This window comes from Acanthopagrus latus, chromosome 21 (assembly GCF_904848185.1).
Source record: "Acanthopagrus latus isolate v.2019 chromosome 21, fAcaLat1.1, whole genome shotgun sequence".
NCBI classification, from domain to species: domain Eukaryota; kingdom Metazoa; phylum Chordata; class Actinopteri; order Spariformes; family Sparidae; genus Acanthopagrus; species Acanthopagrus latus.
The window spans coordinates 25,784,944-25,800,232 of record NC_051059.1 but is presented as its reverse complement, the minus strand read 5'-3'; the positions used below and the strand labels follow the sequence as shown (position 1 = coordinate 25,800,232).

At 40.5% G+C, this 15,289-nt stretch overlaps 3 protein-coding genes across 12 annotated transcripts in view; 1 reads left to right on the top strand and 2 right to left on the bottom strand.

Moving 5' to 3' along the window:
- Positions 1-664, bottom strand: part of LOC119010766 (solute carrier organic anion transporter family member 5A1-like) — a 47,228-nt gene extending 46,564 nt beyond the window's left edge. For all 5 annotated transcript variants that reach the window (XM_037083192.1, XM_037083191.1, XM_037083193.1 and 2 more), the window contains exon 1: positions 173-664. The gene's annotated coding sequence lies outside the window, so the exon portion shown is untranslated. The remainder of the gene's footprint in view (positions 1-172) is intronic.
- A 14-nt stretch (positions 665-678) lies between these two features.
- The window catches only part of LOC119010767 (double-stranded RNA-specific editase B2-like), a 39,780-nt gene continuing 25,169 nt past the window's right edge, over positions 679-15,289 (top strand). Inside the window, exons 1-2 of one of the 6 annotated variants that reach the window (XM_037083205.1) lie at positions 679-799; positions 12,896-13,091. In XM_037083205.1, coding sequence (XP_036939100.1) covers positions 12,995-13,091 — 97 coding nt within the window. In that variant the 5' untranslated portion in view covers positions 679-799; positions 12,896-12,994. Of the gene's footprint in view, positions 800-8,825; positions 13,092-15,289 lie in introns of those variants that run through there. The other 5 variants (XM_037083202.1, XM_037083203.1, XM_037083204.1 and 2 more) reach the window with 5 other exon arrangements.
- On the bottom strand, positions 1,892-5,078 carry LOC119010768 (tripartite motif-containing protein 16-like). The gene has a single exon (XM_037083209.1). The coding sequence runs from the start codon at positions 4,692-4,694 to the stop codon at positions 3,033-3,035; it is 1,662 nt and encodes a 553-aa protein (XP_036939104.1). The 5' UTR covers positions 4,695-5,078; the 3' UTR covers positions 1,892-3,032.

The window sequence follows — 15,289 nt, the reverse complement described above, 5'->3', positions numbered from 1 at the left end:
ATTTGCTGATAATATTTACATATTTTTACTTAAGCTGGGCTTTGAACACAAAAACTTTAGCTTGCAGTGTATAATGTTCACAGTGTGGTATATGTACTTTCACTTAATCAAAGAATGTGAATATAGATCAACATTTGGTATAATTTATCATTCTGACAGATTTGATACTCACTAGTTGTTGTTCATCATGTGCAGTGAATGCAGCACCTGTGTTAGCAGCTCCAGTCGAGCCATCCTGCTAGTTAGCTGGGAGGACGCCGTTAGCATCGCTAATGCTAACACGAGCAGCATCTGCTTCTTACTGCTCTTCCGGAATATTGTCATCATAAGTGGCCGGACGTGAAAACGTTTGTAATATTCGGTGGTTTTGCCACAAACTTTCCATTTTCCTGCCGCTTCCTCCGTTTCCTTAAATTCTTAACTTTGTTTTTGCGGGGTTGTTTTGCTAGTTTTCCATGAATTATTTCTGCCCATGCGCAGTACAGTGGGATGGTCCAATGTGGTGGAGACTGGAGGGGGGATCCTGATATTTCGGTCATTCTAGCTCGGATTAAAAAAACAAACAAACACGTAATTAAGAGCGAAAAGACAAAGAAAGTTTCTTAACAATCAGTTTACAAAACATTTGGTGCCCATGGCTGCTAGGTAACAGTCACCAAGGTGCTGTCGTAAAATGAGCCCCGCCCAAAAGCTCAGGGGAAATAACTTCCTGTTCGCGCCAAAAATTCCAATCTTACAAAAAATGTAAATGATAAATAGTCTGACCTGACAGATCCTCCTGCCTGTCTGACAACCTGAGGTGAGTAACCTTTGCTGTGTTATTGTGGTTTATATGTACAATGACCTGCTCAAGAAAATTAGCATTTACTGATGGTGAGCTTGCACTTACTGGCTTTTTATCTGAGTTAAACCCAGTGAGTTGAACAGTTTACAGCGGTGCTTCCGCCTCCTCTAGCCAGCCTCATTCTGATATTGGTAGTTTTGTTTCTGCTTTAAATGTGACTGACTCTAAACATGAAGCTGGAGACTTCTCATCAAACTGTAAAGTGTTAAGGTAAATTCGGCTTGTACATAATCCTCTACATACATCGTAATAAAGAAATAAACACTGTTTTTTATTTCAGTACACCAAACATCCAGTGTGATTTTCAGGTTTTTCTGCCATGTTTATTACATCAATGATGCCACATTAAATTAATTTATGGGGCACTATCCTGAATCATTCGCTCATTTCGGTAAAGTCGGCGTGAAATCTGGTGAATGTTAAATGTAAAGTTTGAAGTCATGTTGTTATTGTCACTGTTAGCTAGCTGACTTTAAAGTTGTTACAGCTTTACTGTGGCATTTGGTAAACCTGTAACCAGCAGCTCAGCTGGTTTTGATAAACTAGTGATTCACCATTAGTAGTATCTCAGTGATATTGACATGTAAATTATGAGGAAGGTACAGGGATGGTAATATGAATACCTCAGAGGATTTTTTTTTTAAAAAACACCTTCAAATAAAGAGTGTTTAAGGCAGCATTTTTATTATTATATTTATCTCAACTTCCATTGATGTCGAGTGCAAATGCAATAAAAATTTAGTGCAGTGTTACCATTTAATTATATCACCTTGACTGTATAATAGGACTTTGAGGTCTTAGCAGCTGTGTCGGGTCTACATCTGTCCTATCGCAAACCTCTAAGATAATCAACACACCCAAGTTGTCTCTAATTTCTACTATACATATAAAGTGCAAAACAAAGATTTCAGATAAACATTTCAAGTTTCTGATTATGCATAAAACTAGTAGATTGTTTGACTGACGGTGCAAATCATATCAGGTAAAACAGGAGAATCATCTTATGGGTAAAATGAGAGAAAATAAATAACCCTCCTTTATATCAGGTTATATCTCAAGTTATTAATTTATTAATTAGGTAAATCCTTCACACAATTTGTACTGTACATTTCATTACTTGATTTACAATACCGGCTCAGATGAGAATACATTTATTCTACACACCATGAAACAAAACAGGCTCCAAAATAACATGAATCGATGAGAAAAACAATAGAAATCAATTATAAATTATCAGCAGTGATGGTCATTGTGTTTTTTTCACATACCTTTTACATGAAAAGCGCAAAAACAAATCAAAAAGATTATTCAAGATGATTTATCTCTCTTTATGATAAGCATTTCATGACATTATTAAACACCATGTATAAACATTACACCCATACACCTCTCTATTTCCATTTCCACACACTATGCTTATTTCCGAGTATGATAGTTGAATATATGTAAAGAGTGACCTCTGGTGGGAAAACTGAATGTCTGCAGGAAGCTGACAGGAAGCCACATAGGAGATAAAAGTTGCATTTAAACCATATCAGACACTGAGCCGGTGATTATTAACATTTAAATTTTCATTAAAACTTCTGCTCAACTGCTTCAACATTGTGAATGCAAACACCAACCTCCAAATATATACTAAGTACATTTACTTAATTACTGTGCTAACAAAACCTGAGAAATTAACATTTAATTGGACTATACTTCATATTAAAGATGCAGAATATGAATACAAAATGTAAATAAGATAAATAGTTTAAACTCTCCCTCAGTACACATAGAGTCAGATCTTCAACAATGAAACAATGGCAATGTTACCAATTGTTTTTTTAAAACTTACTACTGCAATTTTTCTTACAACTGGAGAACAAAGCTTGTAGTCCAGGTCATCTCTGCAGCTCTACAGTACTTCATTATAAGGTTATCAATATCTGAACACAAGTATCTGACAATTAAATGTTGAAATATCGAAACAAATTACATTCAGTTTGCTGGAGATTTTTCCAGTTGTGTAAACTCTGTCTGGTACTTCTTATCTCCTGAAATCTCCTCAACCTGGAATTTTGTGTTTTACATTTTCAATTTGTTTTGCAAAAACATAGAACAACCACTATGTAGTATGACTATGGCAAAGCAAACAGAAATTACCACCAGCTGCTCTTGCACTTTGTTCTGGTTGAGGAACGTTTCCCTACTTTAGCTCACACAGTTCAGCACTGTTTCCAGGGGGACCATAAAGAAGAAGTCCAACATAGAGGGGCTGCCTGAACGTGGTCTTAAAAGTGAGGAGGAGAGTCATGGTTTCAGAGACACGGTAGAAGGCCAGAATACCTGCACTGTGATCCAGGTACACTCCAACTCTGGAGGACCGAAGTGCTGAAAAAGGTGTTGTCTGATTGTTATATCTAAATTCGGAACGATTTTTGTAAACACTGAATGCCCAAGACTTTGCATTATCTCCAAATTTTGTTGTCACAATGTCACTGTCTTTGTAAGCTACTACGATTGAGAGTCCTCCCGTGCCTTTCTCCACCTCCCAGTAACAACGTCCAGTCAGACTCTCTCTACTCAGGACCTGCAAATTATTAGTGAATCTGTCTGGGTGACTATAATAAGACTGTTCGGTATTCATGAATGTTACTTCCCTGTTCTCTTTTGATAATGACAGACGAGTGTTTACCGTGTTTGGATCCAGTGTGATTTTACATTTATACTCTAATAATCCAGCTCTGGTCTTGGGCTGTTGTGACAGTAAAACATCCACTTGAGTCACTGTCAGTGAGATGTTGGTCCATGTGTCTCTCAGGACGTCCTGTAGTTTGTCTCTGAGCTCTGACACAGCTGCTGTCACATCCTCAAAGTACTTCAGACAGTTGGGATTGATCTTGCTGAAGTATTTAGACTCACTGAGTGCTGACAGTGAGGGGTAGTTGTGTAGAAACTGGTTGTGATCCTCTGTGTGTGAGAGCTTCTTCAGCTCAGCGTCTTTCCTCTTCAGCTCAGTGATCTCCTGCTCCAGCTTCTCCTGAAGCTCTTTGACTCGACTCACTTCAGTTTCCTGCTGGGATCTGACCTGCTGCTTCACATCAGAGCGTCTTTCCTCCATGAGACGGATCAGCTCGGAGAAGATCTTCTCACTGTCCTCCACTGCTTTATCAGCAGAGCCATTGATGGCCTCCACCTCCTGTTGAAGCAGCTTCACATCTTCCTCTCTGTCCTGGATTCTCTGCTGGATGTTGTGTCGACTCCCCTCCAGCTCTCTCTGCCTCTCAGTCCTCTCTGCTGCAGCTGACACTGTGTCGTGGCCTTTATGTTCGTCCATGGAGCACAAAATACAGATACACTGCTGATCAGTACGGCAGAAAATCTTCATCACCTCATCGTGACGAGAGCAGATGTTCTCCTGGAGCTTCTCTGACGGCTCCACCAGCTTGTGTTTCTTGAGTTGAGCTACATCGAAGTGAGGCTGGAGGTGTTTCTCGCAGTAAGAGATCAGACAGACCAAGCAGGACTTGACAGCTCTCAGTTTCCTCCCAGTGCAGACATCACAGGCCACATCTTCAGGTCCAGCATAGCAGAGATCAGCAGCAGCAGCTTGGAGTCCAGTCTTCTTCAGCTGCTCCACTAAATCTGCTAACATGGTGCTTTTCACCAGGACAGGCCTCGGTGTGAAGCTCTGCCTGCACTGAGGGCAGCTGTGGGTTTTCTTCTCATCCTCATTGTCCCAGTGGGATTTAATACAGTTCATGCAGTAGCTGTGTCCACAGGGAATAGTCACCGGATCCTTCAGTAGATCCAAACAGACGGAACAGGAAATCGTGTCTAGGTCCAGCTGAACTCCTTTTTGCGCCATTTCACCTTGGAGTTGCAACGACTGTCTGAGTTTCACTTCCTGATAAATGAAACTAGTCTAACTTCTATTCCTAACAGTGGGTGGTTCTGCAGTGAACGGGGATGGTCAGATCCTGCACATTACCATATGTTGACCACACCTCCTTCAAACTGTAGATCTGAAGGGGAGGGAACAAGGAAATATACAAGACAGACAACGTAAACCTCTCCAAGAAGGAGGGGTTTCAAGCTGTGCTTCATTCCAGAATCAGGTTAAAATAATAATGATACTAAAATGGAGGATCTGATATACATAGACATGTTAACTACATAGGTATAAAGTCTTTCAATATCAATAAACAAAGGGAATAAAGGCCTTCTTACAGACAGCAGCTAATGAGTTGGCCTGTGTCTTTCACCGGCTATGGAGACCGGCAATTGTGACATAGAGTGTAACCTGTCTCATGAAGAAAAGGGTGGAGAAGGAGCTTTAGTGAGTACAATAGTTAGATATTACCAGTTAGACAGCCTAAAGTTTTGCAACCATCCTAGAACAGCCCCAGTGCTGGAACTTTCCCAAATGGGGTCTAAAGTCCAACATTAACAGCAGACGTGTGCACTGCAGTGTTGGAGTTTTTAAGAGTTACCTCTATGTGACTGCATGTCTTGGACATAAAGGCTCTGATTGTTATAGAATGTGCTGCCTGAACAGGACACAAAGAAGAGTAATGACACTGTTGTACATTCCAGAAAGAGGTGCGTTTTGAAACAGACAGTGTATATTTAGTCATCACTTACAATGACAGCAATGACAATGGAGCCTTATGTAAAAACCTGGCAGGTCTTTAAAGGGGAGGGAACATTGAAACTTTTGGTCAGAACTTGGACGGACCTTTATGTGCTTGCAAGCAAGAAGAAGAAGAGAGATTATCAGGCCTTCACTCATGTGTGGCCTCCAGTCCTGCTCGGACGTGGATGATAGAAAATATCTTCATCTGAGACACAAAATACTTTCACCATTAAGACTTTTAATTGATGAAATTGTTAACTGACAACACTAACCAGATGATTTTCCACAGAGGCAGGAAGAAGCAGAATAGACATGCACCTGGAAGCAATATCAGACAGCGATCCAACGATTATTATTACGTTTAAATCGTAAATTGATTATCAGTTTTACTGTCAGGTACATATGCTTTGTGCACTTAATAAACCAAATAGTATGCATGATATATGTATTTAAGTTTTGGATGTTTAAGCGATAACAAAATGACCAAACTTTGTTCTGTTACAGACCTGCAGTTTCTCAGTTTGATTTATTCAGGAACAAACACAATCTGCAGGTTTGCACATTAAGTGTTCCCTCATCTGATAATCCATCGATGAGCCGATCGCTCCACGTTTCACTTATCAATAACATAGATTCCTTTTTCATCAGCCAGAAAATGTTTTGTGACTTTCAGCTTTCTGCTGTAATTAAGATCCTTTTGATCGACTCCATCGTTCTCTGCACCAGCTGCTCTTTGGAGGATATCTTATCAAAACGTCTGCAAGCAGGTGATAAAGGAACAAATTAATTTTGGGTTTTCAGCTGCAGTGCTGAGCATATAAAGAAGTCAGTACGGTTCAGAACTGATATGACTCGACATTTAGATCCAGTCTGACAAATAACAGGATCTGAGGACTTAAAACATGCAGCATGTTGTTCCTACATTCAGTCTGCAGCCATGACAGAAATAGGTTTACAGCTACTACAGTTTCAAGAAGATTATCATGATCTTATGTACATTTTAATTCCTCCCAGGGCTGTAATGCTAAGCTACTATTTTAATCTGCATCAGTGTCTGTTTGTGTTTGCTTTCTTTTCTTTATTAAATTGTATGTGGAAGTCTAGATGCAGATAAAATAAACCACAAAATTACCATTAGTGGATGTTGTTTGGATAATGGAAGAAGGCCGAGATGAATCTAAAGGTGGTCTGAAGGGTCTATGAAGCAAAAATGAGCAAAAAAACAGGCCAGTAAAAGCTAATTGGGTCAAAGTGGGTCGTGAGGTCCAGATGAATCAACACTGTCAGACATGTGAGGTGCTTCGCTGCAATACCAATCAGAAGGTTCAAAATAACATCTGGCTAATGCAGAAATCTTGATGCTGTTCATATCTGTTGGTTTGCAGCTGAAATGCCTGAATAACCTCAGATATCTCCAGGAATGTCACACAGTGACCTCCTGCTGCCACTTGGAGCCGCCAGCGCTCCATGTTTCCTGTAGTGCAGGTTCGATGTCGTTGGTATCAACTCTGCAATTAAATCTTAAAAGTCATGACTCAAATAGAAAAAACAGCAGTGAAAGATAACAGCATTTCACAAATCATTGAACTTCTCTTGACTCAGTAATGTTGGTTAGTGAGCTTCTGTAACTAAGTATGTTTACTCAAGTGCTGTACTGCACAGTATCACAGTTAGAGGGTACAATGAATCCAATCTGAGTCAAACATGACACAGTTTTAGATTAAGTGTTACAAGTTATATTGATAATCTGTAGATTATGGTGATATTTGATGTTTGCAAGCAAATGAATCATGAAATGTTAAATTCAGTGTTTGCTGCACTGAATTTGTCTCTGACTCGTCACTGCAGCCTGTGTGAGAAAGTTAGTTGGTTTTCTTTGTGCAGTCCTGGATTGGAATATGTTTCCTTTTTGATGCCATTCTGCCTGAACTGCTTCCTTATTTGTGTCTCTACAGACTCCTGAAATTATCAGCAGCTACAAACTTCAGTCTAATTCTGTTCGTCATTCCTCGAACATGTGCTGTCTTTGATGAAAGTGATTTTACAGTGTTTGCACCTTCATCCAGGCAGAGAGTCACCTGAAACTTGATTACTTGATAATAAAAATATGATTAAGGGACAATTTGAATGCAAAGTAGCTTAAGTCATCAGATGAATGTAATGGAGTAAAAAAAAGTACAATATTTATATATTTTGAGAGACAGTAGAAAATGGAAACGCTCAAGTAAAGCACAAATACTTCAAACTGCACTTGAGTCAATGTACTTAGTCACATTTCATCACTGGTAAAATGCTGCTTTGATGTATTAATGCGATATATAATAATATATCAAAGAAGAGACATTATTCTGCTGAACAAGTCTGTTTCCTTTTAATACTTAAAGTACATTTAGTCAGCTAACAGTAGAGGCGTTTCCACCACATGCATCTTTTTTTACAATAAATACACCATCCTGTGTAAATAATACCCAATAAAACATAATTAAAGATGCTAGTAATAAAAGTATAATTACAGCTCTGATATGAGTGACGTGCTGCAGTACAGTACAGTCAGTCATGTGGGAGTTGTGATACGATCTCACCGTCTGTCAGGAAGGAAACCACCAGTAAATATTTAATCAGTAATTTGGTTTCGCCTTTCAAATATTCATGGAATCTAATCAACTTAATCACGGCGTGATCGTTATTTCACAGCGTAATGAAACTCCCCGCCACTTCGCTCAGGCGTGACCAGGGTGGCTGACTTCACGCCGCCGCTCTCACTGACAATAAAAAGAAACCAACGAGGAAAGGAGGAGGGGAGGGAAAGAAAAGAAAGAAAGAGAGAAAGAAATTAAGTCAAATAAGCAACAGAAAGCATCATGTAGTGTATCAGGTGCACTGAAACTGAAAAAAAATACTGTAAATGCAAAAAAAAGGACAGAAATAAGAAAAAGTATGGAATAGAGAAGGAAGGAAAAGAAGGAAGGAGTCGTTGTACAAACTGTTGCACATTTCTAATAATTACAACATGCATCATATCTGTTGAACGTAGATCTGAACCCTCAGGTGAGCTCAGGTGAGCCACCGAGCAGCAGCAGATCCCTCACTGGCTTCCCACACACAAGCAGAGTCAGTTATTCTCCTTAGGAAAAACAGAACTGATGACGGAGCGTTCGATATTTTCTATGAATGTTTTCTGTCTCTCCTCAAAGTTTAATTAGAATAAATTAAAGCCAACATGTGTAAAACTTGAATTGTCTAACTTTGACACCCTCAAAGATGCCGGCTGAGTTTACATGGAGCTTAATGCATAAATGCTCCATATAAAACATCTTAAATCAGAAATATACTGGCTAAAACTGAACAGCTTCATCGAGGAGTTTAAAACTGATCAAAATAACCGAATAGATTATTTTGCAGCTGCGTTCTTCCTGCTTGTTCCATACGTCTTGACGTGAATGCGTAGTGACATGTGTTTCTCCACTTTACCAAAGATGGAGGCATCCAGGGTGAAGTGGTAAACAGCAAACTGTTTGTTTTTAATGAAAAACTCAACAATGTTAGATACCCATCTTCAGAACAGGAAGCTGATCAAACACGAGCCAGCAGGGATCTTTACAACAGCCGACAGTGGTGTCGTACAGCTTTTGTTGAAAGCTGCTCCACATAGTCACTGTAAATAATAAAGCTGTTGTCCAGAATGCAAGCGACAAAACTGACAAACACACACTGAGGCAAATCCAAAAGAGAACCAAAGGAAAAATGCAAAAACTAAAGAAGAAAAAGAAGAAAACTGAAGCTCAGCGGTCCAAAAACACAAGGAGCAAACAGAGAGAGAGGGCCAAGAGAGAAGGAGAGACAAGGAGTTAAATACACAAGAGAGGGAAGATTAATAAGAGACAGCTGAAACTAAAAGGGCAATCAACAACGGCAGGAACACGATGAAGTGGAGAGTAAAACACGATCAACCAAACGTTATATTCAATCAAATCAAATAATCAACCAAGATGCTGAAAACTGGACAAACCGGACGCGAAGGCCAATAAAAATCAAAGTGGACTGAGAGGAACAGAGAGCTCAAGAGACAGGAAATCGTAAATATGTTAATTCTGCGATCCGACACAAACGTCCAGGCGAACCAGCAATGTGCCTTCATTTATGGTGAACATACAGCCGAGTGCAGACGCTGTGGAGACGCCTCCAGGCTGCAGCAGCAGCTCCTTACACTGGAACAGTGAGATGGATCTAATGTACAGTATAATGTTTGGCCTCAGGAGAGCTCGGGGAAGCTGCTGTGTCCTATTTGCTGCGATGCTGAGCTCATTTTGGAGAGCAGTTCATTCTGCCTGCCCCGTGGGATCTTAGCCACAGGCTGGAATACAGTACAATCTATCTGTTTTTCATCAGACGCAGTAATAGCCTCTCTGTTGTGTCTGCGTGATGCTACTTTATCTCACCTCAACAGTTCGGATGTCTGGAAACAGCAGGCGGCGATGATGGACATGTTTTTATTTCTCGCTGTAATGTTTTGTTTGTATCACATGGATGCACATTTCTCTGCAGGTTCTTCACCTTCACATGATGTCGGGGTTAGGGTTAAGTACCCAGAGACTTAAAACTCCAGGAAAGTTTGAGAAACAAGGAGTCATCGGAGCTTTTACATACAGCTTTATATTTTTAGGAGGCATTCTGATGTTCTACGAACCGACAGAAGTTGTTGTTCTTGTTTGTGTTAGCTGCTAACTGCCGCTAGCTGCTTTTTAAATCTCCCTGTTGTGGGAGACGCACACGCAACACGTGTACACAGTAACAGATAAATCTTTGTTAATAACTTTGCTCCACCGACCCTCCATCCTGTCTTTGTACCTTGTGTTCAGAACGGACAGGCGTAATAAATCCACTGTCATGTGATATCATAATAATATTCTGTTCCTGTTTGCTTTCTTTCGATATGAGCGAAGGGGCAAACAAAACTTTGGCGAAAATCCGGCGGCGAAGCAAAACCACAGAGTTCAGGCAGTCATTTAAGTGCTTTTATGGATCTGCAGTTTATGAGCTGTTGTTTCCAGGTAAACACACCGACCTCTTCAACCTCCGTCCTGTCGCCGGCTGCTCCTCTCGGGGTTATTAAGCACCCAGAGTCATTCTCAGCGGTGTCTTAGTGTCTCTGTGCTCGTTGGACAGAGCAGACAGGCTGGTCTCCTGGTCTCTCCGCTCTACCAAACAAACCCCGAGTTTCCAAACCACCTGCAAGAAAAACAGACGTACCACCAGAAAGCCAGTGAACGTACGGTGAGGAAAAATCATTCTGGCTTGCTAGTTCTTGTCTCGTGTGTGATCTTGGTGGTCCAGTCTGGTTCTGTGCACTTTAGGGGGAACTTAGAGATATGTGGACACAAGAGGACAACCAAGAACAGGTTGTGGTCAAGAGCCCTCTTGTTGTCCAACCAATTAGTTTCTAATCATTTTTATCTGTTTTTCGATGTGACAAAGACCGTCCATCAATTAAACTTTACCGCTTTTCTGACTTTCTGAATGTTCACAGCACAAATTTCCAAATGTCAGCCTCATGGCAGCACAGGAGCAAAGGTCAGGTGATCTCCTCAGGTTGTGGGATTATCTGAATGTCAGTTCATCCTTCCTTCATCTCAGTCACTTTACAAATCCAACTCTCCTGCACACGCATGTCTGTGATTTTAATTCAAATCCCTCACACCTCTCCGGCAACAGAATAATCCTCCAAGAGAAAGTCGACTCAGTGCGGGAGAGACACAGCTGCCTGCAGTTTATTCCTCCTTTCACTCTGCTGCGCTCAGATCTACTTACAACACAAGATGATTGAGGGCACGTGATAAGAACCTGTGGATAATCGTACCAGAGCGCGGCGGCAGAGCTTTGCGAGTCGGTGAGGTGAAATTCTACAAGAAACGTGAATCCCAGAGGCTCAACACGATCCATACAGCACACCTGGAGACAAACAAAGAGCTGCAGCGTCTCGCTAATCCTCTGAAGAGGGAGTCAGTCACTGGAAACCTGCAAACCGAGAGGCCAGAGAGGAGGGGGGAGATGAAATGTGATGATAGCAACGATAAAATGATGCTAGGGAGAAAAAATGAGGGAGCGATTTGCATCTCAGTTTGGATCTAAGACGGGCAGAACATGAGTTTGAGGAAGGTGACTGGCAGGGATTAAACAGCTGCTGTTAATTGGAAGTAAAGGTGACGAGGGGGGATTATGTTAAATCTGTATTATGATGCAAAATAGTGACGTGAGTAGACATTTGAGCAGCATGTCTGGAGTCAGCTGTATGAAAATGTTTTGTTTCGTTTCTCTGGATTGAAATCCAGTTTTTGTTTTTTACCATTAAAGGAACAGTTCACTCAAAGTGGGAAACAGTCATCATCTCTTTGCCTTCACGCTGATGGAAAGTCAGGTGAAGTTTCGTAGATCACAAAACATTTCTGGAGCTGAAATGAACAACTGAAGTAGATGCAGACTTGTTTTAAAACGTAAAACACAACTGGAAAACATATAAAATGGCTCCATACAGCTTGTTTTGTATAATCAAAGTCGAGGATAATCAAGTCCCAAGATCCCAAATTGTTTTAAATAGATGTTCTTTACATCGTCGACAAACGTTTGAGCTAACGCTTTTAGCTTAACAGCTACAGTGAAGATTAACGGCTGAAGAAAAGGTCTGAATAACTTCTTTTTAAATCGTTTACATTTTGTCATGGTGATTCAGCCGCTGCTGTATTAATGTGTTATAATAAACATAATCATTAAGATGTCCGAACAGCAAAACTCATTTTCAGATGAGTCAGAAAAGGTCTGGACACCAGCTTCACCTCTGGCTGGCTGTCAGAAATCAATCAAACAAACACACTTTATTTATATTTATATACCTTTCAAATAAATCAAAATGCTAATGAGAAAAATGTGGAATATTAAGAAAACAGAAGTGGATTTAGTGACAGCACTTCCAATAATATTAGTAGTTAAGATAATAAAAGATAAATAAAATGTTGAGACGATGTCAATAAAACAAAATAGAATATAACAACAATAATAACGATGGACAGTAAAAAAAACAATACAATATTATATAGACAGAAAGAATAAATCGTTATGATAAAAACACTGAACATTAGAATCAGGTGGCAGCCGCCTCGTGGGACAGAGTAGTTTCCTCAGATCTGCCTGAACGGACTCATCATAAGTTGCTTTGACAAGAGAGCTCCGGCTAAATTAACATAATGTGATCTAACGTATCGTAATACATTTAGATATTACGCATTATATAGATGCTGAATCTCAGAGCTCTTCCTCTCCTCGTGATGTCACAGCACGAACAGCCTCCTAAAGCCGGCAGCAGGGGGGAGAAGTCAGTCAGTGATCGAGCTGCTGCTGCAGAGCTGCTCTCTCAATCTTCTCTCAGCATTTTGTTTCAGACTGGAGGAACAACAAGAGAAGAAGAAGAAGAAGAAGCAGCAGCGGAGGGGGAAATAAACTACTGGGGGACATTACAAGAAGAAGAATAAATCTCCTGAATGGCGGCAGTGAACGGGACGAGCAGCAGAAACATGGAGAGGTCAGATCTGAGAGGAAAGTCCAAGAGGAAGAGGAGGAGGAGGTGCAAAGGCAAAGGTGAGTCAAGTTTATGTGATACTGACACATCACTAATATTCATATCAGTGCTATTAATGTTAATAATGCAAATTTGATGATATCACCATCCAGCGAAGATGTTCAGCTTTGTGCATCTTTTGTCCCTTTTCACTAATAATCATCTGTAATTGTTCTATTTGTTCACTTATTTTACACTTATAGTTACAGACGCTCTAAACCTCCCTACACTCATATCTAGAGCATATTTTATTTGCTATACAAAGAGAGAAAACACACAGTAATCAAAGTTAAAGACAGATTTGATTGGTAGCATTTTTTCCCCATAAATTCTATCGTTCTCATGACTTCAACAAAATGTGATATCACGACAGCTTCTCTCTACAATCTGCTTTTAGTATTTTTATAGTAACCTGACTGAGTTTGAAGTGATTTCTGCAGAAGTTACAGTGTAGTTTGAGTTTAACCTTCGGAGGCGAAGTCAAATCATCACAGCTTGTTAAAGCAGAATCTCGTCTTCGTCTTCCAGCAGTTGTTCTTTAGACGTGGCAGAAAAAAAGGTTGTATATGTGATGTTGCTGCGTTCACTGAGGCTGAACTCCAGTCTGCGACATTTTGTTTCTTCCTGTGGAACAAAATCAAAACTCTCTTATGAATAAAAAACCTGTAAGTCGTCTCAGAATGACGTGTCAACCAGAACGTTTTGGCTCTTTGGTCGTCAGATGTGGCTAATTAAACTTTCATTTTTATCACCTTTTTAATTTCCACGCATTCTTCTTCCTTTTCCAGAAAACCCTGCCGCCCACATTACCCACAATGCAACACAACTTTACCCTTCAGGCTTGTCAGACATTTGCTGATTAGTGCTAAACATGGAACATGAAACTTTCACGGCAATCCATGTCATAGTTACCAACATGTTTAAAGGAGTTACTGCTGCAAATAAAAGTGGTTTCAAGCTTTTTGGAGCCTCCAGAGGAAGCTGCATGTAATCTGATGAATATCCTCCGATGATGACACTCAGTGGCTAAGTTGCATTGTGGGTAATGTAGGCACCGTGTTTCGTAAAAGGAAGAAAAATAGGTGGTTCTGCTGTATCGATATTGATCATTTGTCTTTAAACTGTCCAGAATGAGTCCAACAGGGTTAGAGGAGTGCAAAACCTGGAGCCTACATTACCCACAATGCAATTTAGCCACTGGTACCACTGGAGGAATCACATGCAGCTTCCTCTGGAGCCACAAAAGGCTTTAAGCTACTGTTTTAACATATAAAGTTAAACTTCCCAGACCGTAAACACACTTTAATGTGTAAAACTGGTGGAGTTTCCCTTTAAAGCTCGTCTGAAGCTGGAAACCTGAGCAGGAAGTGTTGAGATCAGAAAGTTCTGCAGAACTTTTTTCTCCTCCTGGATGATAAAATCTTCTGATCTCCTGAAGAAAAAGTCGCAATAGAGTCGGTTTAGATTTAATAAGCTCGTGTTTCACTGTCACTTTGTTCATAAAGACCAACTCAAGTCGACGAGAGGCTCAGCTGGACGAACTAAAGTCTGACAGCGCTGCGAACTCACTGTCCGTCCTCTGTTTACTGAGTGTAACGTGTCATCATGGTGCGAGCCCTTTGTAATCATAATTACAGTCGTCAGGGCAACAGGTCAACCTTTCAGGATTAAACTGACATTGTTCTCCACATGCTAATCCTCAGTAAATGCTGCAGATTACTCCATGATGGCTTTTGTATTAAGTCCAATGGTTATTCAAAGTGCGCTAAGCCTATTCCACTCTCATTAATGACCCATCGGCCTTTTTTTTTGTGCTTCAGCGCCGGAGTGAAAGCTCGTTCTCTTCCAGAAAGTCATTACTCAACGCAGCTCCTCAAATCCCACTATTTTGGGGGCAGAATGCACTTAGCTAATGCTCCCATCATATCCAACCACGAGCTGTGCTTTAATGCCAGCTGTTATTTCAGAAACAGAGGGCGGCATCTGACGTATTGTTTAAAATCGAACGCACAGTGAGAGAGAGAGTCACGGCATGAGACGTCTTCACGCAGCAGTAATTCAACCATGTTTGAGTTTCTCTCTCGTTTGCGTCGTAATTAGCGTCACCAGGTTGTTTTAGTAGAGATTCTTGTCCACGGTGAAACACCTCAGCGACATCAAAATACTCTAATCTCTTCTTCTTCGTCCTTATTTCAGTTGGCATCACAGACAGCTGGCT

What these genes read in the sequence shown, in the direction of transcription:
- LOC119010768 (XM_037083209.1), bottom strand. Translation starts at nt 4,694, where the DNA reads ATGGCGCAAAAAGGAGTTCAGCTGGACCTAGACACGATTTCCTGTTCC.